Source organism: Zingiber officinale, chromosome 7B (assembly GCF_018446385.1).
Source record: "Zingiber officinale cultivar Zhangliang chromosome 7B, Zo_v1.1, whole genome shotgun sequence".
Classification (NCBI taxonomy): domain Eukaryota; kingdom Viridiplantae; phylum Streptophyta; class Magnoliopsida; order Zingiberales; family Zingiberaceae; genus Zingiber; species Zingiber officinale.
This window is the reverse complement of record NC_055999.1, coordinates 110,592,760-110,614,006: the sequence shown is the minus strand read 5'-3', so window position 1 is coordinate 110,614,006 and position 21,247 is coordinate 110,592,760. Positions and strand designations below refer to the sequence as shown.

The 21,247-nt window shown below is 37.0% G+C and overlaps 2 protein-coding genes across 2 annotated transcripts; one reads left to right on the top strand and one right to left on the bottom strand.

Moving 5' to 3' along the window:
• The first annotated feature begins 8,066 nt into the window (after nt 1-8,066).
• On the top strand, nt 8,067-13,114 carry LOC122006894 (probable serine/threonine-protein kinase At1g09600). The gene is made up of 8 exons (XM_042562581.1): nt 8,067-8,786; nt 8,955-9,239; nt 9,316-9,633; nt 9,778-10,005; nt 11,356-11,456; nt 11,587-11,683; nt 12,426-12,569; nt 12,727-13,114. Exons 1-8 carry the CDS (start codon nt 8,334-8,336, stop codon nt 12,868-12,870), a joined length of 1,770 nt encoding a protein of 589 aa, XP_042418515.1. The 5' UTR covers nt 8,067-8,333; the 3' UTR covers nt 12,871-13,114.
• LOC122006893 (protein FAR1-RELATED SEQUENCE 5-like) lies at nt 10,487-20,104 on the bottom strand. Its single transcript, XM_042562580.1, has 8 exons — nt 19,934-20,104; nt 18,248-19,846; nt 17,828-18,139; nt 16,880-17,004; nt 16,131-16,281; nt 15,788-15,887; nt 11,490-11,570; nt 10,487-11,398 (listed from the first exon to the last, which is right to left on the bottom strand). The coding sequence occupies exons 2-4, from the start codon at nt 19,833-19,835 to the stop codon at nt 16,997-16,999; spliced, it is 1,908 nt and encodes a 635-aa protein (XP_042418514.1). The 5' UTR covers nt 19,836-19,846; nt 19,934-20,104; the 3' UTR covers nt 10,487-11,398; nt 11,490-11,570; nt 15,788-15,887; nt 16,131-16,281; nt 16,880-16,996.
• Nucleotides 20,105-21,247: the final 1,143 nt, after the last annotated feature.

Sequence of the window (21,247 nt, the reverse complement as noted above, 5' to 3'; positions counted from 1 at the left end):
CAAGATCAAGCTAATTTTAATGGAGTTGTCGTTGGTTGAATCTACGAGTTGTCGTAGGTTGAATTTTGATGTAAACGAAGATTGTCAGGATAATGAGTTTGATGTTATCGATGAGGGTACGAACTCTACCATGTTATTGATGAGTGATGACACATCTATCATAGAAGAATTGATACAAAAAATCGGTATGGAATTTAAGACAGAAGAGGATGCCTATGAATTTTATTTGAAATATGCTAAACAAGTTGAATTTGGCATAAGAAGGAGTAAAAGCCACAATGATAAATCGGGTAAATTAGTTGACAGGATTTTTTGTTGTTGTGCACAAGGAAAAGGGGAAAAGACAAACGAGATGTTTATGTGAAATCTCATCGTCCTGAAACAAGGTTTGGTTATAAGGCTAAAATGAAGATTAGTTGTCGAAAAAATGGCAACTTGAGTGTGGAGCAATTTGTTAAAGAGCATAATCATTATCTTTCAAGTCCAAACAAAACTCACCTCTACAGAAGTCATAGGAATATATCTGCTTCTGCGGCAATATAGATTGAGATGGCAAGTGATGTGGGAATTCCCCCAAAAGCATCTCATGATCTTATGGTGAAACAAGTAGGTGGGAGAGAGAATTTAGGTTTTATTCCTCAAGATTACAACAACTACTTGTGATCCAAAAGAACAAGAAATATTAGAGTTGGTGATACAGGATGTGTATTGGAATATTTACAGAAAATGCAGTTTGATGATCCTAATTTTTTTTATGCTATTCAAGTTGATGAAGATGATTTGATAACTAATATTTTTTGGTGTGATGCTAAAATGAGAGCTGATTATAGCAATTTTGGAGATGTTGTTTGCTTTGACACAACATACAGGAAGAATAATGAAGGTCGTCCAATTGCGTTGTTTGTGGGTGTTAATCATCATAAGCAATCCATAATTTTTGGTGCAGCTTTATTATATGATGAAACATCTTTGACATTCGAGTGGTTGTTTGATACATTTACTAAAGTTATGTGTGAAAAAAAACCAATAACTATTCTTACAGATCAAGATGCAGCAATGACAAAGGCTTTGACTTCCAGATGTCCTGAAACACATCATCGTTTATGTATTTGGCACATTTATCAGAATGCGGCAATACATTTGAGTGGAGTTTTTCTGAGTTCAAAGAGTTTACTAAAGATTTTGCCTCGTGTATATATGATTTTGATGAAAAAGAAGATTTTATTTCAGCTTGGAACATGATGTTGACCAAGTATGCACTTGAAGACAATGATTGGTTGAGACGTATGTTTTGCATAAAAGAAAGATGGGCTTTAGTATATGGACGACATATGTTTTGTGCAGATATGACTACAACCCAAAGAAGTGAGAGCATGAATAGTATTCTGAAAAGATACGTCACTTATCAACACAAGTTTTTAGAATTTTTTAATCACTTCTAAATGTTGCTTGATGATCGTCGATATGAGGAGTTAAAAACTGATTTTAGATCAAATACAAGTGTTCCATGTCTATTGTATCCAATTGAAATTTTAAAGCATGCATGTTCTATTTATACTCCTGAGGCATATAAGTGTTTTGAACAAGAGTGGCACAAATCTCATGATTCTATTATACACATTTATGAGGATGTTGGATCACATACAAAATACAAAGTTACTTTTTACAAAAAAAGTTACCATCATATAGTTACACTTTATTCATGGGGTCAAAAGATTGAGTGTAGCTGTAGAAAATATGATTTTGTTGGGATTTTGTGTTCTCATATTTTGAAAGTATTTACGATGAAAAATATCATGAAAATCCCAAGTGAATATATATTAAAAAGGTGGACACGGAAAGCAAAAGATGGATACTTTGGAGTTATTGAACTTGTTGCAGACAAAGGTAGTTTGGATCAAAAAACTTGCAACAGTATGTGATATAAAGAATTGAGTGGATTGTATGTTCAACTGGTTACCAAGGCAGCAGAGAGGGAACACACTTATAAGGTTGTTAAAGATGGTTTGTTGAGTATGCTTCAGATGGTGGATGAGAGATTATAAGTTAATGAACCAACTGCCCAACACTCTATTGAAAGAGAGTTTGAAAGTGGTGAAGGAAACTCTCTTGGAGTCAAAGGAATTAAAATAAAGAAGAAAGCAGTTTCAAATAAGAGATTGAAAAGTGGCTTAGATAAGATTTCAAAGAAAAGAAAAGCGGTGAAGAAAAATAACCAAACTTCAACAATTGTTAAGGTTTCACCCCCTTTCTTATTAAAGTGTTGTTTATTTGTTGTCATTTTATTTGAAAAAATATATAGAATTAAATCATTATGATTTTTTTATATCAGGCTAGAGAAGATCATTATGAAAGTACAAGTTGCATGCCTAGTGTTGAAGGTTTAAGTCTGGCCGAAACTCAATTTCAACCACTTTTGTCAACACAACTATCTCAGGTTAACTCTGATATTGGTTATTTTCAAACAAATGACCCGAAATGATGGTAAGAAACTAACTCTTATAATGGATATTTAATTGTTTTATAATGTGAAAGGATTTAGAGAGTATCTAAGGAAGATACTTGTCTAGATATCTTGAACTGCCAAGATCATGGTTTGATTTCTAATACATTTGGATATGCAGTAAGTAATAATTTGTTCATATTCATGTTTTTCATAGAACCTTAGTTAAATCTTGATACTGAATCAATGCACTTATAATGGTAATCAAGTTCACTAATATGACTTTTCAGAATCTTGATATCATGTATTTAGAATCTTTGAACGTACCAGCTGGCTTTAGTGCTTGAATTACTAAGAGTTCATTGATTAAGTACTTTCTTTTGATACTAAAGTATTGTTGGTTTTGAAACTATTTTTCCTTGCATTGCAGTTTCTTCAGCGGGTTTTCAGCATAGATACAATTGTAAAACCTCTTCCTCCTGCTATGCAATATAATGTCTCTAGGAATCCGAGTTTTTTTACTCGGATCTTTACACAATTTTAGGGTAAGTCTTTGGTATGGTTAACTTATTAAAAGTGTATGATTATACAGATCAACTTCTGTAGCTGTTAGCTAACTCTACATCCTTGGTAACCTGATCCAACCATGGCGAGGTTTGCTTAGTTAGGCTTTGGTGAACTGATCTGGTGTGTGATCATCAAATGGAGATTTTCATAAGCCGCTGGCTGTCAGATTTATTGTAATGTGGTCTTTCTTTTGTCTTTAATAGCATCAGAAAAACAAATCCTTTCTGGTTGAAATCAATGAGAAGTTAGCATTGATGATGAACCAAATTTAACACTGCAACGCTGAAAAGGCAAAATTGAGGTATGCTTAGTTAGGATTTGGTGGATTGATCTAGTGTGTGATCATCAAATGGAGATTTTCATGAGCCGCTGGCTGGCAGATTTAGTGCAATGTGTTCTTTCTTTTGTCTTTAAATAGCATCAGAAAAACAAATCCTTTCTGATTGAAATCAATGAGAAGTTAGCATTGATGATGAACCAATTTAACACTGCAACGCTGAAAAGGCAAAATTGAGGCTTAATATGGGAGTTTGCGTTCATCGAACAATAAAATTTCGACGTTGTAACATGGAACAATAAAATATGGGAGTTTTCTTCTTCTTATTTTTTTAAAATAAAGTTTTTTCTTAATTTTGAAGAGCTGTTAAAACAATTATTTTATGATTTATTTTTAAATAAATCATTATTATTGTATGGGTTTGGTGAATTTAAATTGGGCTTTAGCAAAAAAACAAAAAAATAAAGTTCACTGTCCGAAACCTACGCACATTTTAAGAATTCTATTTAATTATGATCAGAAATCGAGAGTAATTTTGTCGAAATTCAATCCTTATTAAATTCTGCAAAGCTTGTCATAAAGATATCTGTTCGATGCGCCTTTTAAATGCTCGGTACATTTTTTCCTCACGCTCGATCTAAATGACATGAGGCTAACTCATCAATCTACTTAACAAATGACTATCAATTTAATTTGGTCATAAATTAGCAGAAAATCTGGGTCAAAATTATGTTCATTATTTGAGATTAACAAAGAACAATTCAAAGTGGGAAGCAATATCGGCAATGCGTGCTAAAGATAGCTTAGACATAGATGAGCAAAGATAATATCATAACATCATTTGTTGACATACGAAGCTAACTGAAGAATACATAACTAATATCCATCCGTAAACAATAAAAGCACATGTCAACATCATCCATAATTATATTTTTTTATCACATTACTACTAAACCCGACCAACTAACAAACAAAACAAATATACAGCCAAAAGAAATAAGTCCACTGTCACTAATATCCAAACGATAAGCGGTACATTCCAATTTCTCATATTGTGTTCAGGATACGCAATGTATTCACTTCCTACCCTCAACTCCACTCTTGGCAACATCCTTGAATGTATAGCACTGGTATCTTCATTTAGTCTAGTATCAGACCTCACTCACTTTAACCATCCATGTTGCTTACATCCATAATATAGTTTTCCTGGGTTGTTCATTGATCTAGATACTAGCACCAATGCTTTTAGTCCGCAGTACCTGCATTGTACATTTTCAAACTTGGTATGGTCGATACTGCTGTTACTTGATGATGCCATTCAACAACAACCTAAAAAATAAAATTCAACAAAATCAGAGCTAATTAAAAGAACCCCTTCAGTCCGAAATGAGATAAATTGAATCTTCAAAGTAAAGGAAAAAACATCATCTAATTTATGTGCAACTTATAATGATGTACCTCATTATAGTAAGCATGCTACACAAATTATGTCCCTTCGTCTGCTATAAAAAAAACATATATTTTAGAATCCTAATTCAGAGATGAATATGTGAGTTTGCTGGTTCATCTGAAGGTAGCATTCAAGACAAAGGTCTTCCATCCAAACATCAACAACAATGGCAACATTTGCTTGGACATACACAAGGATCAATGGAGTCCAGCTCTCACCACCAGCCAACTAGTAGCTGGAAGTCCATTAAGGCGTGTCTACTCCAAACTCAAGTTTAAGATAGTATCTATTTATATAGATTGATGTCTTCAACTATCATTTAAAAGTGTGTAGGAGTAGATCTCTCATAATATTATCAAGAGATAACTATGTCACAATCTACTTGATAGCAACATCAATGCTCAAGTGTTCTTCAACTTGAATTTGCATTGTACCAATCTTGAAACGTGCACGAGAAAGTTCACTATCAATAATAAAATCAAAAGAACAGAATGAATTATGCCTAGCTTCAAAGCAAAGCAGATGTGCACAATTAACAATTGAATAAAAGATTCCAACATAAGTGATAAGAAACTTAAATGGTTTTCAAGAAAGAGTCCAAAAAATATCCATAGAGAAATAACTAACAACAGACTAATTGTTAAATGGTTTTCTTAGGTTCAAGGAAGATAAATGTTAGGGCATGACGAAGGGTTTAGGGAGGAGAAGGGATTGACCTCCACGGAAATGTTAGGGCACGTCGAGAGTTGGAAGATGACGGGATTTGGCACCAGCGGGCCTTCGTTGGGATAGACACCGTGGGAAGGAGTCTCTGTTGCCGTCGACAGTCGGAAGACGACTTGAACTGCGCACCGGCGGGCCTTCGTCGGGACAGACGCCGTGGGAAGGAGTCTCTGTTGCCGTCGACAGTCGGAAGACGACTTGAACTGCCCACTGGTGGGCCTTCGTCGGGACAGACGGTGTGGGAAGGACCGTTAGGGCACAGAGAGGGCGACGTGAGTTCGCGGACAGGTTTCTCACGTCGCAGTGTTTTCGGCAATTTTGACTCGTTCTTCTTCGGCGTCACGTGTTTCTCACGCGAGAAACACTGTTCCTCTTTGTCGTTTACTGTGTGGGACAAAGGGACAGGGGAAGTTTCGGGACAGAATCGACTATTCCTCCCCTGCCTCCGCTCATGCATCGACCAACTCCTCCACTCTTCTTCCTCCGCTATCGCCGCCGCGGCATCACCCTTCCTCCTTAGCCCCAGTACTTGTCTCTCTCCTTCCCCACTCCCATTCACAATCCTCCTCCTCTTCCCCCTTCTCTAACCCTAACAAACCCAGCCTCTGCCACCCTAACAAGCCCCGCCTCTGCCACCTCCTTCGTCGCGAGAGGCAGTGGAGGCACAACATTATCAAATGGAAAAGCCATAAACTACTCCGGTTGTTGCCGCTATGGCTCGAGTTAATCACTTCCGTCCCGACCTCGTTGTCAGAATCCAACGCCAAATCCAACATCTCAACACCCCTCGCGCTTCACTTCACCACCTCAAATCGTGACACCTTAAATATCGAGCAAAGTGAGTGGAGAAGCATAAAAATCCAATCTTTCTCAACAGGAACGCACAGGAAAGCCCGGCAAATGAGGAAGCTCACTTTGGATCTTTCCCCGGAATCAGATAACGAAGGCGCGATCGGCGATAAGCACAACAATGCCTATCAATAGATGGGGGCGATTCGCCAGTAGACAGAGATATCCTAGGACTAGTGACAAGAGGCTGCGATTCTATTCGCTAAGGTACTCGCGAATCGAAGCGGGCAAAGAACATGAGGCAAAGGAGTCAAGAATTGCTAGGTCTCACTCACTCCCCGTCGCGCCCCGCCCCCATTCCATTATCCGACACCGAGCGGGGCAAGGATGAAGAACCAAAAACCCTAGCTTCGCTTCTCACCCTCTGCCCCACCAAGCGAATCCGTGCCTTTTCGTCCACAAAGCAAGAATCACCGGGAAGGGAGGCGACGACGAAGCAGATCCGTCGCGGATTCATTTTCCGTCTAATCAATTAAAATCAGGGGTTTGGTAATTTAAATTTTAATTAAATTAGGAAGGTAAACGAACCGAACTGAGTTGTAGGATGTTCAAATTTATTTGATAAGATAATTAAATCGAGTCAAGCCGAGATTAAAATGAACCAAGTTTTTGAAATGAGTGTTCAAACTTGGCTTGGTTTATTTTTTATGAGTTTGAGCTGGGTTCGTTTAGATGTTATCAAGCTCTCAATTCAAGTTTGGCTTGAGCTTGATTCATTTAGATGTTATTAAATTCTCAATTTAAGTTTGTTTGATTGTTTGAAATTTTTAGTTGTTTGATTAATTATTAAACTTGATAATTTAAATTTATTTATTTTATTCTTCATTTAACATATTGAAAAGAGTTTTATTAATGAATATGTTTTATGAATATTGTTCACGAATATTATTCACAAACGTTAATGAGCTGGATACATATGTATTTAAGCTTGCTTATTTAGCTTAACGAGCTGTTCAAGCTTGTTTGTTTAATTAATCTTATGTATATTGAGCAAAATAAACACTCTTACTAAATCAAACACCAAACTTATTCACGAACGCTTGTTTCATTTACCGCACTAAATACTGAGCTTTTAATGTAATTTAATTACATGATGTTAATCTTGTAATTTATATTATAAAATTTTATTTATTTTTAAATTCATATTATATTATATTATATTATAATTTTAAAATCGTATCAAATAAAATAATTAATTTTATAATATAATCTTATTACCTTACGACTGATTATCTCACAAATCAAGCCTAAATATCATAAACAATTCACAATAGACGAAAAATGCATAGAAAGTTTAATAATTTGGTTTCAAAATATTTTATTGAGTTTGGGGCCTCTGTCGTCCTAAAATGACGCATATAATTGTTTTTTAGTTGAATAAATTTATTTTCTTAAATTAGCTGATTTCTTCGTTCTGTTTTTAATCTAATAAAAGGGGGCAAAAGGCGAAATGGGAAATAAAAATGAATAAATTTTGATTGACAGAGCGGGATTTTAGGGCTCCATGATCCGAGAAACCCTCCCTTCCAGTATCTTTCTCGCTGTCTCTTGATCCTGATGTTGGAATCCTTGATTCGTTTCTTTCACTTGGCAAAGGGGGGAAAACAAGGTGGGTGATCTTAGTTCCAATTGCATTCTTCTTCTTCTTCTTCTTGGAAAAACTTTCAAGAGGTTTGCTCTCTCGATTTCTTTTGCTACATTTGTTTACGATCCTGGTTTTCTCTGTTTTGTCTTTTCTCCAGAATGGCTACGGCTTTTGATCGGAATGCCGTCCACTTCCCTTGTTTGCTCATCCTCGAATTCTGAAATTGTTAGGATTCAAGGGATTGGTTCATCAATAAGATTCAGAAAAAGGAAAAAAAATATTTTTTTTTGCAAGCTTTAAGACATTGGAGGTGAAGATTTAAAGTGTGAGCTTGATACAAACCTGAATGCGTGTTGCTGCTCAATTGATTTCTGTTCGATTCACCCAGATAAATGTTTACTTGTATCTAATCAGCTGATTTGATTGTATAAACTTGAACATGCTTATGGGCTGCATCCACTGCAAGTGTATAAACTTGAACCGTGAGCACAGGTTCCACCCGACAAAGTCCCTGAGGAAATTCATCACATTCAAGAGGAGAGGAGGTGCCAAGGCAGGCAAGGCAGATAAGGGGGTTGTGCCCAAGTCAGAGGAGAATGCACTGTCCAATCTGCACTCACAAACTATAGGATGGGAGAAGAGAGATACAAGTGGTGTTCGCTCACCCACTGGAGTAGCAGAGAAGAAAGCTACTGGTGGTGCTGGAGATGGTTTGGAAGTTGTAGGTGTGTCTGATGAGTATAATGATAATTTTAGAATTCCTGATACCCCATGTGGGTTTTCAGGAGAACATGCTGCAGCAGGCTGGCCTTCTTGGCTAACTGCTGTAGCTGGGGAAGCAATAAAAGGATGGCTGCCTCGCCGATCTGGCTCATTCGAGAAACTAGCTAAGGTTGGAACTGACTTTTGCTGCTTCTTTTGCTTGAATATTTGGCATGTTTATTGATTTCTGATTCATGCAAGTCATGCCATGTTTTCTGTCTTATGTAATATCTAGCATTGATATGAATTTTTGTTGGATGAAAGGGATTAAAGGAGCTAATATTGATCAAATTTTCAGATTGGACAAGGAACTTATAGTAGTGTTTATAAAGCACGAGATCTCGAAACCGGCAAAATAGTGGCTCTAAAGAAGGTGCGATTCGTTAATATGGATCCTGACAGTGTTCGCTTTATGGCAAGAGAGATTCACATTCTTCGTCAGCTTGATCATCCAAATGTTATAAAGCTTGAAGGTATAATTACATCACAAATGTCACAGAGTTTGTATCTTGTTTTTGAGTACATGGAGCATGATCTTGCCGGAATTCTTGCAAGGAGGGGTCCCAAGCTCACCGAACCACAGGTCTCTTATGTGTAATCGACTACTTATGCAATTTTCAGAAGTATGTATTCTCAGACCATCTTAATATGTATTCTAGGTGAAGTGTTACATGCAACAACTGCTTCAAGGTCTTGCTCACTGCCACAGTCGAGGAATTCTTCATCGTGATATCAAGGGATCAAATCTTTTAGTTAGTGATAATGGCATTCTTAAAATAGCTGATTTTGGTCTATCAACACCCTTCATTCCTGGTCAGAAACAACCATTGACAAGTCGTGTGGTAACATTGTGGTATCGACCCCCAGAGCTATTGCTTGGTGCTACAAAGTATGGTGTTTCCGTAGATCTGTGGAGCGCTGGTTGCATCCTTGCAGAGTTGTTTGTAGGGAAACCAATCATGCCTGGAAGAACAGAGGTATAATCTGAATCTAGAGACTCATGATCCAATATGAGTTTTTAAGTATCATGCAGAATTCAAAATTGTGCTTTGTCATTGCCATTTTCTGTTCTGTTAAGGTACTGAATCTGATCTATTTTGTGGGTCATTAAATCTGTGTAGGTGGAACAATTGCATAAGATTTTTAAACTCTGTGGATCACCATCAGAAGAATACTGGAAGAAATCGAAATTGCCTCATGCTACTGTTTTCAAACCTCAGTACCAATATAAACGCTGTATTGCAGAGACATTTAGGGATTTCCCCTCTTCAGCTATAACTCTATTAGAATCCCTTCTCGCACTCGAGCCCAAAAGTCGTGGAACAACAGCTTCAGCCCTTGGTAGTGAAGTGAGCAGTAATCTAGTTTGCTTTGATCATTCATATAAGTTTTTATTTTCTGCTCTTTTATTTGTTGTTATTGCAGTTGTTGTTATGTTTTGCTTTCTTTTATCATTTTTAAAAATTATTTCCTGATATATATTGCAAGCATATTATGTTTAAACAGAACAGGAGGGAGCGCCCGCCCTTCAATTAAGGCATATGTAAGGGATAATATGAATGGCATCGGTGAGGGAGAATTCTAATTGGGAAGTTGCACCTAAATGTAGGATATAGATCTAGTGTTGTTTTGATGATAAAGTACAACTTGATGTAAGAATTATTGTGCAAAAGTTTTATGCATAGTAGGGATGGTGATGATCTAAGTTGGTTGGACTTGGCATTTCCTCTACCCCTGCCCATATTGTGCAAACATGACACAAACACAACTATTTGAGTTCGATGAGACAGATTTGTCTCGGGAGCGAGATCTCTGAGGAAGAAACAGAGCTAAAAGAAACGGGGGAAGAAGAAACAAAAGAGGAGAAGACTTGTGATCATTGCAAGCTTAGCTAAGTTGTAACCACTGAGATAGAGCATGCAGAGAGACTAGTGTGCACACTGGGTGAGACACAGGGGAGGGCAGTTAGGGGCATTGTGGCGAGATGAAACTTACACCATGGCGGGGGCATCTTAAGCAAAGATTCTATTTATGGAGGGGAATCAATTTGTAGGATTCATAATTTAGTTTTCATGTCAGATGGAGCCAAGAAGCCAACCTAGTGGGATAATATTAGGTTGTTGTTGTTGTTAGATGGAGCCAGGAGTATAAATTTGGTTAGCACAGGGGACTGGATCTTTGCATCCATTTGGCTTGCCAAGCATATGGAGTCTCCATGGGCGTGGTACCTCACATCATGGAGGGGGACCAAGACATTGTGAGAGATGTAAGGTAACGGGTGGTCGTCAAGTATTCAAATTTTTGGTCCTAAATGATGTGTAGAATGTAATCCTCCTCTTTTGAACTGTGCATGCTACGTATGAAGTTATACTCACATTCCTGTACTCAACATCTTAGTAAAGAGATGTTTCCTTTTAGTGGCCAGGCAGCGGATACAGGAAACATCTCTTCACTGTTCTTATCTTGGCAATATTTTAGCATGTTCTTGATGACAATTTCTTGCTGGAAAATGATTTGTGTTCTCTCTCATTCTACATGCCTAACATTGCACGGTATAATCTCTTTAGAAGTTTAACTAAAGCATATTTTATTCATGTCCTTGTAAATGCATAAAGTTGCATCCCCTTAGAAGTTCAAAATAGCTTTCTTGTATTCCACATATGATTTACCAATCACCAACCTCTATTTATGCTTTGCAGTTCTTCAAAAGCAAACCATTGGCCTGCGATGCTTCAAGTTTGCCTAAATATCCACCAAGCAAGGAGTATGATGTTAAGCTTCAGGATGAAAGACTTAGAAAGTAATTTACTTTTAAGATTAACTTAAAATATACCTCTTTGCCTCCTTTTTGTTGTAAAACAATTCAAACAATGTAAGTATGTTACATCCTCGATATTGGCAAGTCTCACTTTCTCTTTGTTGGACAACAGACAAAAAGAAGATGTTAAAAAGGGAAGGTCAGAATCTGTAAGGCAGGGGATGAAAGATGCCAAAGGAATTCCATTGTCAGATGCAAACATGGAACAGGTATATTTCATACACAATGTGGTTTTAGATTGTGTGAAGTATATTGTGTGATGTATCTTGTATCCACTGCCTAACATAAAGGGTGAAGAAATGGAATATTAACCTATTTGTTTGCCCCTTGGTTGGCATTGCTCTTTAGGCCAGTGGTCTCTTGAAAAGCAATGCATTTGTTACAGATCAAAAAAAGTTTTCTGAAAACATCAAGAGCACAATTGGCACTCTACTTTTGACAACTAACCATCTGGATAAAACAAACATAAAATTTAATCATCTAGAGTTCAAAGATAGCTATTTAGTTGATGAAACTTACATATGAGGCCAATTGGCACTCGACATTGGTCGATATACTTGGAATGAGCTGATCCTCTAAACTTTGGATGGCAGTACATGAAACCTACATGTCCTTTTGGATATCATTGGTTCAGAGTAGCACTTACTACCATCTATAGCTGAATATCTGTTCTTGCTGATGATCTTTCTTTTGTGTATTTCACATATTTTCTTTGGTCTTTCTTCTTTACCTTTTCATTGCAATTCTTTCAAGATTCTTAGATGAATTAATGTGGGTACTTTCCTGTTCTAAGAAAAGAAAAATCGTTGCCATAAGCACAGTCATGTCATTCATGCAGTCACAGATCATTTGCAGTCATAAACACAATGCTGGCTCATTCACTTGTCTTCTATCAGTTCCATGGATTCGATTGATCTTATCTCTCAAACTATCTTTTTCATGTTGTGGCAGAAGCAAAAAATGCAGTTGACTTCTGAAAGCGAAACTAAGAAGTACAACCAACTTGATGCTTCTGGCGATAACAAGGCTATACTCAATAAATCTGCCTCTACCCGCAAGAAGGATGACTGGATATTGACCAGGGAAACTGCTGTCGTATGTTCTTTTGTTACACTTCATCCATTAACTTGTTTTTGTACATCATCCATAAGCATAGAGTTTTAAGATTACATCGTATTTCTTCTTGGAATTGAATTGTATTGTTATTTGATTTATAATATTAATTAGTTCTTGCACACTTTACACATTTCAGGGTTATGGTACTAGGCACAAAAGAATCCAGTATTCTGGACCTTTGATGCCTCCAGGTGGGGATGTTGAAGACATGCTTAAAGAGCATGAGAGACAGATCCAGCAGGCAGTTCGTAAAGCCCGCCATGAAAAAGTTGAAGTTTAGAGGATGCTTGAGGGTGATTTCCTCTGCAGAACTTGAAGTCAGAGATTGTGCAAGTGGTTGGTTTCTTTGCAGTGTATGTATGCTGTGTAAATTGACATAAAGAAAGTCTGCTCAAATTGAGAGCTCTTACTCAGTGAGAATAAAGAAGACAGACAAGTTAGTTATTTTCTTGTCTAGTAAACACAAAATAACTAACTTTTGTAGTCTTTCCATTTCTCCAGTGATAGATACATTTCATGAAATTGGTGGTTGAAACTGGAAAGGGAATTTTTGTTACCTATTTGATGCTGTACTTGAATGCATGAAATCCTGTGAATTTGACTTCTTTCTTTGTCATGCTAACTTCAATTTAGCCACTATGTTTAGGCATCAAATCATCAACCTTTTTTTTTGTCAAAAATACAGATCTCATGCTAGAGGGGCTTTGTCCAGTAATGTGATAACTTTGCAACCTATTCTGCATTCTTTTGTTTCAGTAACTAAACTTCTATATCAAGGATTTTCCCAACCAAAGGACATCTAGTTGAAGGTTTCACTGGCTACAATGAAGCTTTTCAGTGTTAAGAGTTTAGCAGCAACGTATCATATTTAAGAGTGCGTTGGTAGATATTTGAGGGTAATACATCAACCACGTTACATTTTTTTTGCTACTGTTGTGTGCATTTTACATTTGTTTCATATTTTTTTATTGCATATAATATCACATAATTGACCGTACGCACATAATGTCTAACATTAGTTTGAATTCATTGCGTTGGCAATTGCATTCTAATATTAAAAAGAATTAACAGTAATCACCTAGTTGTATCCATTAGGTACCAATCTTCATTTCCTTCCATTTCTGCAATGTTTAGAAGGAAATATAAAAAGAATTAAAAATAATTAATTATCTTCTTCGGCTCTCTCTTTCCTTCCAAATAACAAAATAATTGGCCATCCAACTTTACTGGATACAATATGAGGGTACTTATGACTGTCTTGATTGAGGAGGCACATTCTCACACCTCATTTCTTGGCCTATTTTAGTCATCTAATCAAAATCAAACTGATAAACTAATAGATTATTTTTTTTTAGTTTTAATCTGCTAGATTTAGTTTAGTTTGTCAGTTCTAATTACAGATGCCCACCCCTACAATGAACTGGCCAAGCTAGCAGTATGATGAATAGGTTATTAATTATAAGAATCATTAACTTACAATGCAACTAAAAAATAGCAATAAGTATATCACTCTTCAAAAAGATACGTTGAACTAATAGAAGTCAATACATCTCTCAGGGAGCAAACTAATACACATCCAATCCTACAGTCTAGTTGGCTTAGGAACTCACACGTATTAACAACCTTCATTAGCAAAATTTAGCAACCACCGTTCTTTGATTTCTATTGAGATTCAATACAGATATCTTACAGGAATTGCTTTGTACTTCAACACATGCTCATAGTTACCAAATCCCTGAACCAGAATATGACCCTACTTGGTAACGACTGAATGCAAACAGAGATTATGTTTAAATAATGTCATTTATCTACATAGAAATTCTACAATTGTGCAAAAAGGCGGGTCCCGCCGCCCAACGGCCCCCTAGGCCTGGCCCCACAGGGATCCTAGGAGGAGGTAAATCAACGGTGAATGCTGGCCCGGGTAAAGCGTGGTGTCTCCGGAATTTAACACAGCCGGCCCAGATTATTCATCTGGTGCGCGTCCGTGGACCTTCGACCCTACAACTCATTGTGCAAGGATGCCACGCCTTAACGTAGAAATTCTACAATGAACTTGAAGAAAGTGGTGCATGGCTTCAAATGGACTCAAGTGGTGATTAAGTTTCTGGCAACAATATTTCCTCATAGTATACATGAATAAATCATTGTTTTAAAAGGGCACGTGATTGCCTCCCAGTCCCAGATGTTATGCATATGCAGTATACTTTATCTTAATCTTCAGTTCACTAAACTGAACTAAGCTAGTTTATTAGGTCAGCTAAAGTCTTGCAGAACAAATTGGAAATGGAGATGAATGGTATAGTTTAAGTTAGTTTGTGCACATATAACGACTCAGGAATTATTTATTATGTGCAAAGTAAAAGTAGCTTGATGGAGTAGAAAAAAAAAAGATATTGATATACTGCACTGAGCTTGAAATAGATAGAGACTAAATTCAAAAGAAAGTGAGCTAATGAAATTTCTGGAGAAGAGAAGCCTAGATTCACTTATATTTGCAGGAGAAACTACTGAATCACATGTTTCCCCAAACTAAAATTTGTGGGAAGGTACTGATTGTTAGAAATTAATGATCTTCATGCTTTTTGAAGATTACAATTTTGCATATTGTTTATGCTATTTAACAGAAGCTTCACATATCTTACTTTATGGCATGGTTTTCCATTTCATCTAATGTATAAACTATTTCTGGATTCTAAACAATTATGTAAATTATATCTTATTATGAATACAAAATTTATTTAATATTAATAATGATAGCATATGCACTTTGCAGTCATGAGATTGCATGATGTCTGCATGTACTTTTAAAACCCTGGTACGGAAAAACTGCTAGTTGTGCTTGGATGAATTAGTTGGTGATACCATATCTAGACAGCTAGTTGTGACAGAAAGACAGCTATTCAAGTTTCCATTTTCATTTTTTTTTTCCTACTTGGAATTTCAGGTTTGCACAGACCTTTCAAAAAATTTCTATTTTGAAAGTTCTTATGGGGGGCTCCCCTCCTCTCTCATTTCTTCTCTTTATCTCATATCCTGTGCTACCCTAGTCATTGGATTCCTAGTTCTAAATCAGATAATTGAATATAAACAAATAAGTAAATAATAACTTCAAACAGCATGATCTTGGATTTAAGTCAATCCATTGGCAAACATTACAAAGAAGATTATGTAGCTCAATACAAATCAAAGTATACCATTGCAGTTTTCCAGATAAATGTTGGATCCTTTTCTGAATACTACTGGTGAAAGAACCGTGAATGAATGATACACCACCATCGTGGAAAATCACATTTGCTGCAGCAATAACAAGGAAAAGTAGTCTATCAAGATATAATAATAACAGACATGGTAAAGGGAATAGAAAATGATTTAAAAAAAATAAAGTAAAGAAAGCAACAACAGAGTAAGAAGTCATGGAACATCATACCCATTTCCAATAAGAAAAATACTAATAAAATGCATTCACACATTTATCTACATCATAGCATACATAAACAACTCAAAGCATTGTAAAGCAATCATACTCCGAAAACTGACCTGTCAGATGGTATCAACAGCAACTATCATCTTCATAGTCAAACACCAATTAATACGCCATTCCCTTACGGGATAAAATGGCACGTTCGTAAACCAATAGAAAATCTTGGTGATCATATCTGAAATTGATACAGGGACTTTCTTAGAGCACCTTAGAACAAACAGAAAACAGGAGGATGAGAGAAAAGTAGGAAAAATTAGTAGCCAAGGCTATAGTAGTTAGTCTGAAAATTGAATAATTCTAAATTTTCCTTAATTTTTACATAAATATACGGTCTTTACAAGTCCCATATGTTAAGGGGGGAAAAAGTGCGAAAGTTAGAGCAAGTGATGAAGAAACAGAACCATCCATTAATTTACACAATTCTTTGCTTGAATTGAAATGTCAATACATGTTTTCGCTTCAATTTCACTCAAAAGCATATATGCCATGATTTAACTAATAGAAAAAAACTTAGAAAGTAAAATTAAAAAAATAATTTATTCAAATTAAATTTGAAATACATAAAAGATGATTTTTTTCTTGCAACATTCTCGTTCCCATGACAATTTATCAGGTTCTGCTTCAAAAGTAACAGAACAAGAGTCAATGGCCATGGTTATTGATAAAAATCAATGTCTAAACCAATTTCATCAAAGAAAAGTGATGGAATATCATTGCCATTAATATTTGGCAATGGCCACTGGGAAAGCAATTGAATGTAGATAGCGTAATGGAAGGAGAAAAGAAAAAAGATCAGTGATCTCACTTTTCCAGCTTTGTTCGAGCTCACGGTCTCAACTGCAGTTCTGGTGCTCAAGTTTTGCTGCAAACAGAACTTGGCCACTAGAACTTTTCTTCCCACCAACAATCAACAAAAAGTATTTCACCTTCCTGATACAGATTTAAACAATGGAGACAAAATAAACATGAGGATGATCACATCTACAAGGCATCTAAAATATTCTACAGAAAATGCTGTGGTTAACTCAGCAATAGGCATACAATAATCAAATACAGAGAACTATTTATATAGAAATTTTGGAATAAATAGAACACCAATACTTTAGCACATTGGTAATTCATCATCTTTCCAAGCTACTCAGATAAAAAAAAATCACAGACTAACTAAAGGTAATGAAGCACAACTCAATTAGAATTAGAAAAAATCACAACCACCACCAGAAATCATACTTCCCAATTATTTGGATTGCCGCATGGATCTTATGTGCAGTTAGAATGTATGCCAAGTCAATTGATTTGTGATAGCTAGATCTTTAGATTTCTTTCATTCATGTTTAAGTTTTCCTGATCCCTCTCTACGTCTAAAAATTTATCTTAGATAATTCAACTTGTCTAATTATAACATATATTGTTCAACTTTAAAAGCCTTTAACCTTTTATGTATGTTTCCCTTATTTTAATATAGTTTGATGTTACTCATCGTTATCATCTCTATTACCAACTGTAGCTGAAATCATCTGTGCTAACTGACCCTTTTAATAGCTTGTTAACTTCTCAACACCTTAGCCATAACTTTAAATATTTTCAACCTCAAGAATGGAATATTTGAATGACCAGAAAACCATGGTCAAATTAGATACTAGTCTAAATCTATATATCATTTCCTTGCTACTAATTCAAACATTATGCTGGTGCACTTAATCATTTTAAAAATAGAACAAATAACTTTTTTGCTAAAACAACTGAAAACTACCTGGTGCATTGGAGAAGGAACCTTTCTTAGCAGCAAATATTTCAGCAAATGCCTTTTGCAGAGCCCCCTTAGCAACTTTATATATTACTGCAGAGGTAGCCCCTGCCTCTGCAAACTTAATGGCATCACGACAAAGATCATTGCATCGCCAAGTCAAATTTTTTCCAGAATTATTTTGATATACACTATGGTCCTCACAAGAAAAACCAGAACTCTTGGCATTTTTGGTCCATCTTTTCAAGATGTATTCATCCGGAAGTGTAAGAATGCCAGTAATTATCAAAACTCTAAGCACATGCCTACATTGTATCCCTGAAAACTCAAACATAGAACAACTACAGTTTATGCATTTGCTGGAAGCATTGTGTGTCACGATATATGCTTTACTTGCATCCTCAACTTTTGTGACATGATACTTACTAACAACACCATCTGTGACCTTCTCCATCAAAAAGCCAGCTGACTCTGAAAGTTCCTCCTGGAATAATGCAAAAATTGTTTTTGTGTATACTTCAGATGCTCGCTTTTCCATAGGTGATGGAGTCCTCAAAACAGGCTTGGTGTGACTTGAATCAAAGTCTGCCTGTAGTTCCTTCTCAAATTGTCCCACCATTGCTTTATCAAATTGAGTAACTAGATCACGTAAAGTGGTGGTTGTTATTGAATGCCTCTGGAAAAATTTGTACATAGTTTCCAACTTTGGAGCACCAAAAAATTCTCCAAAGAATGTGCCTCTATAGAACAAAGGAACCCATTTCTGCTGAATTGCATAAAGTTCTTGTAACCACATATTATCCTCCAAATTATACCTGCTAAGCAATGATCTCCAACAAGAATCAAATTCTTCGACAGTTTCAGATTCGTTCACACACTTTTTGAATTCGCCCTTAAATGATAAGTGTTGAGAATAAACTCCTAAGAGCTTATCCTTGCACTTACTGAAAATGTCCCTCTTGCAAAATCTATGCCGAACATTTGGAAACACCTTAGCTGCAGCTGAAGCAATGGACTCATTGTAAGGAGTGATGAAAGAAACTGGCCTACATCCACTCATCAATCCAAGCCATGTCTCAAACAACCAAATGAAAGAAGCCTCACTCTCGTCAGTCATGAATACACAACCAAATAAAATAAGCTGCCTATGGTGGTTCATCCCAGTGAAGGTTGCAAAGGGCACCACCCGCTTGTTTCTTTTGCAGGTCATGTCAAAGACAATAACATCGCCAAAGTAGCTATATGCCATCCTTGATCGGGCATCAGCCCAGAAAACATTAGAGACACAATTATTCTGGTCAACTTGAATTGCATAAAAGAACGCAGGATTATCGGTCTGCATCTTTTTAAAGTATTCCAACAGGCTCTGTGCCACACCGCCACCAGGACCTAACCCATTCTGATGGGTTTCAGCAGCCGGGCAGACCAGCAGTTCCCAAGGCTTCTTTGCAAGTTTCTTCTGCACAGAAGGCGATGGATTGGGGAGAATACCAAGCGAATGGCAGTGGTCAAGCACGCACCTTGAGATAGCCCATCGGCCATTGTCACGACGGTTGACCTGGAGCATTGCGTTGCAACCTTCCCGGGAGGACGACCGGTTGCGCCGCTTCTTGGTAAGGTCAAAAGGGTCCTTCTTCGACGGACGGCCCTGCTTGGAGCACACGAAGCGCCTCATGATCACTGTGTCGTCGACTCGGGAGGTGAATGACTTGCTGTTGCGAATACGGAAGCCAATGCGCTCGGCGTACGTAGAGTAGAAAGCTCTGGCGTCTTCCGGAGAGTCGAACTCCACCCCGAGAGCAGGTTCGTCTGGACCTCCGGATGCAACTTGAGCAGACACGTCGACCTCCAACTCCCGTCCTTCTCCGGAAACTTCAGGCGGAACGGAGAGGAGCTCTGCTGCCGACTCATGCCCCAGAGGGTCGATCGTTATAGCTTGGTCGATATCGCACTCTTGAGCTTGAATCTGGATCAAGGGTTCCAGCTCGCCGTCGTGAGAGTTATCGAACTCCATGGAAGGGCTGGCTACAACAATGCGATCCAACGAGATTCACACAAAATCGATCAAGTCATGCACAAATAAATGCGACAAATCAGAAAGAAGGGAGATACCGAATACGAACAGACGAATCCGTTCCTTCGACTCGGATTCGACGCGGCGGCTCTCCAACTGCGAGGAAGCAGGAGGAGTGATCTCCTTCGTCTCGGATTTGGGTGGGGGAGCTGAAGAAACCCTAATCTGTTTGGGGAAACGGCCGCCGCGATTACCGATACTACGTGATCCCCCGCACGAAGTTAACTATCGAGGGCTGGCAGATTTATGCCTCCTTACTAGAACGGTTAGACGGGTCAACCCGTGACGAAGTGGGTCGACTCGTGACGGGCCAATCATTTGACGGGACGGGGTGGTGCGGGCTGACCCGTCAACATGACGGGTTAGAATTTCCAACTCAACCCAATCTAAGGTGGATTGTCGATTTGACGGGCCAACTCGTGAGCCCATCAATTTTTTTTTTAAAAATAAAAAATATTTCATATCTTCAACGTTTTAGTTCGGAAAGATTTAATCAATTAAATATATCCACCAATATATTTTTTAAATATAAATGAACACAAACAAAATATTTATGTTGGATGAAAAGTATTATTTTTATTTCAAAATTATAACAAAGAAAGTAATAAAATGACATAAAACTTAGTTTACATGTGTTTCTCAACCCGCGGGCCAAGTCAAGTCCGTCGCGGGCCGATCATAAAGTTTCAACTCAACACGCTTAAATTGTTTGGCGGGACGAGCCAATTCAACGGATCCAACTCAAATTGACGGCTCTACTCCTTACGTGGACCAAGAAATTAAGGGCGTTGGATTAATCATTTTGTTAGTAGTTATTGTTATTATCATTTGAATTAATTAAATAATCTATTTAATAGATTAAGGTTTTTTATTAAATGTAAAATAATCAATATAAATTCTATTAAATTTAACACAAATATTTTATTAAATTAGCATATAACCAATATTCTATGAGGTGATTTGAGTGAAAAGAAAAAAGAGAAAAAGAAATCAAAGTTAACTAGGTTTGAAATAACTTATATTTCTTCAACTAAATTTAGCTAACAAATCTAGCAAAAACCAAACATATATCTAGTGTACAATTTGTTAAATTATCATAAATGTTAAGTGGATGTCCCCTTGAGTTATGATGTGATTATAAGAGGTGGGACGAGTTTCTTAAACGATAAGGATTTAAATTTCAATCACCAAACTGATCAAGAGTAGGCAAGACAAGTTGAATAGCTCAAGCAAGCCGAATAGGTTGAACAAGACAATCAAGCAAACTAGGTTGGGTGAGCTAGATTAGCTGAATGGGCTAGCGTTGCATTTAAAACTATTTCAATTGGGTTTGACAAAATGGTCTAGTTGGA

Excerpts from the sequence above, each read along its gene's own strand:
- LOC122006894 (XM_042562581.1), top strand. The coding sequence starts at position 8,334 with ATGCTTATGGGCTGCATCCACTGCAAGTGTATAAACTTGAACCGTGAG. Across the intron at positions 8,787-8,954 it reads CATTCGAGAAACTAGCTAAG|ATTGGACAAGGAACTTATAG; the intron begins GTTGGAACTGAC and ends TCAAATTTTCAG. Across the intron at positions 10,006-11,355 it reads CTTCAGCCCTTGGTAGTGAA|TTCTTCAAAAGCAAACCATT; the intron begins GTGAGCAGTAAT and ends TATGCTTTGCAG.
- LOC122006893 (XM_042562580.1), bottom strand. The coding sequence starts at position 19,835 with ATGGAGTTCGATAACTCTCACGACGGCGAGCTGGAACCCTTGATCCAG. Across the intron at positions 18,140-18,247 it reads GGTCACAGATGGTGTTGTTA|GGATACAATGTAGGCATGTG; the intron begins GTAAGTATCATG and ends TTGAGTTTTCAG.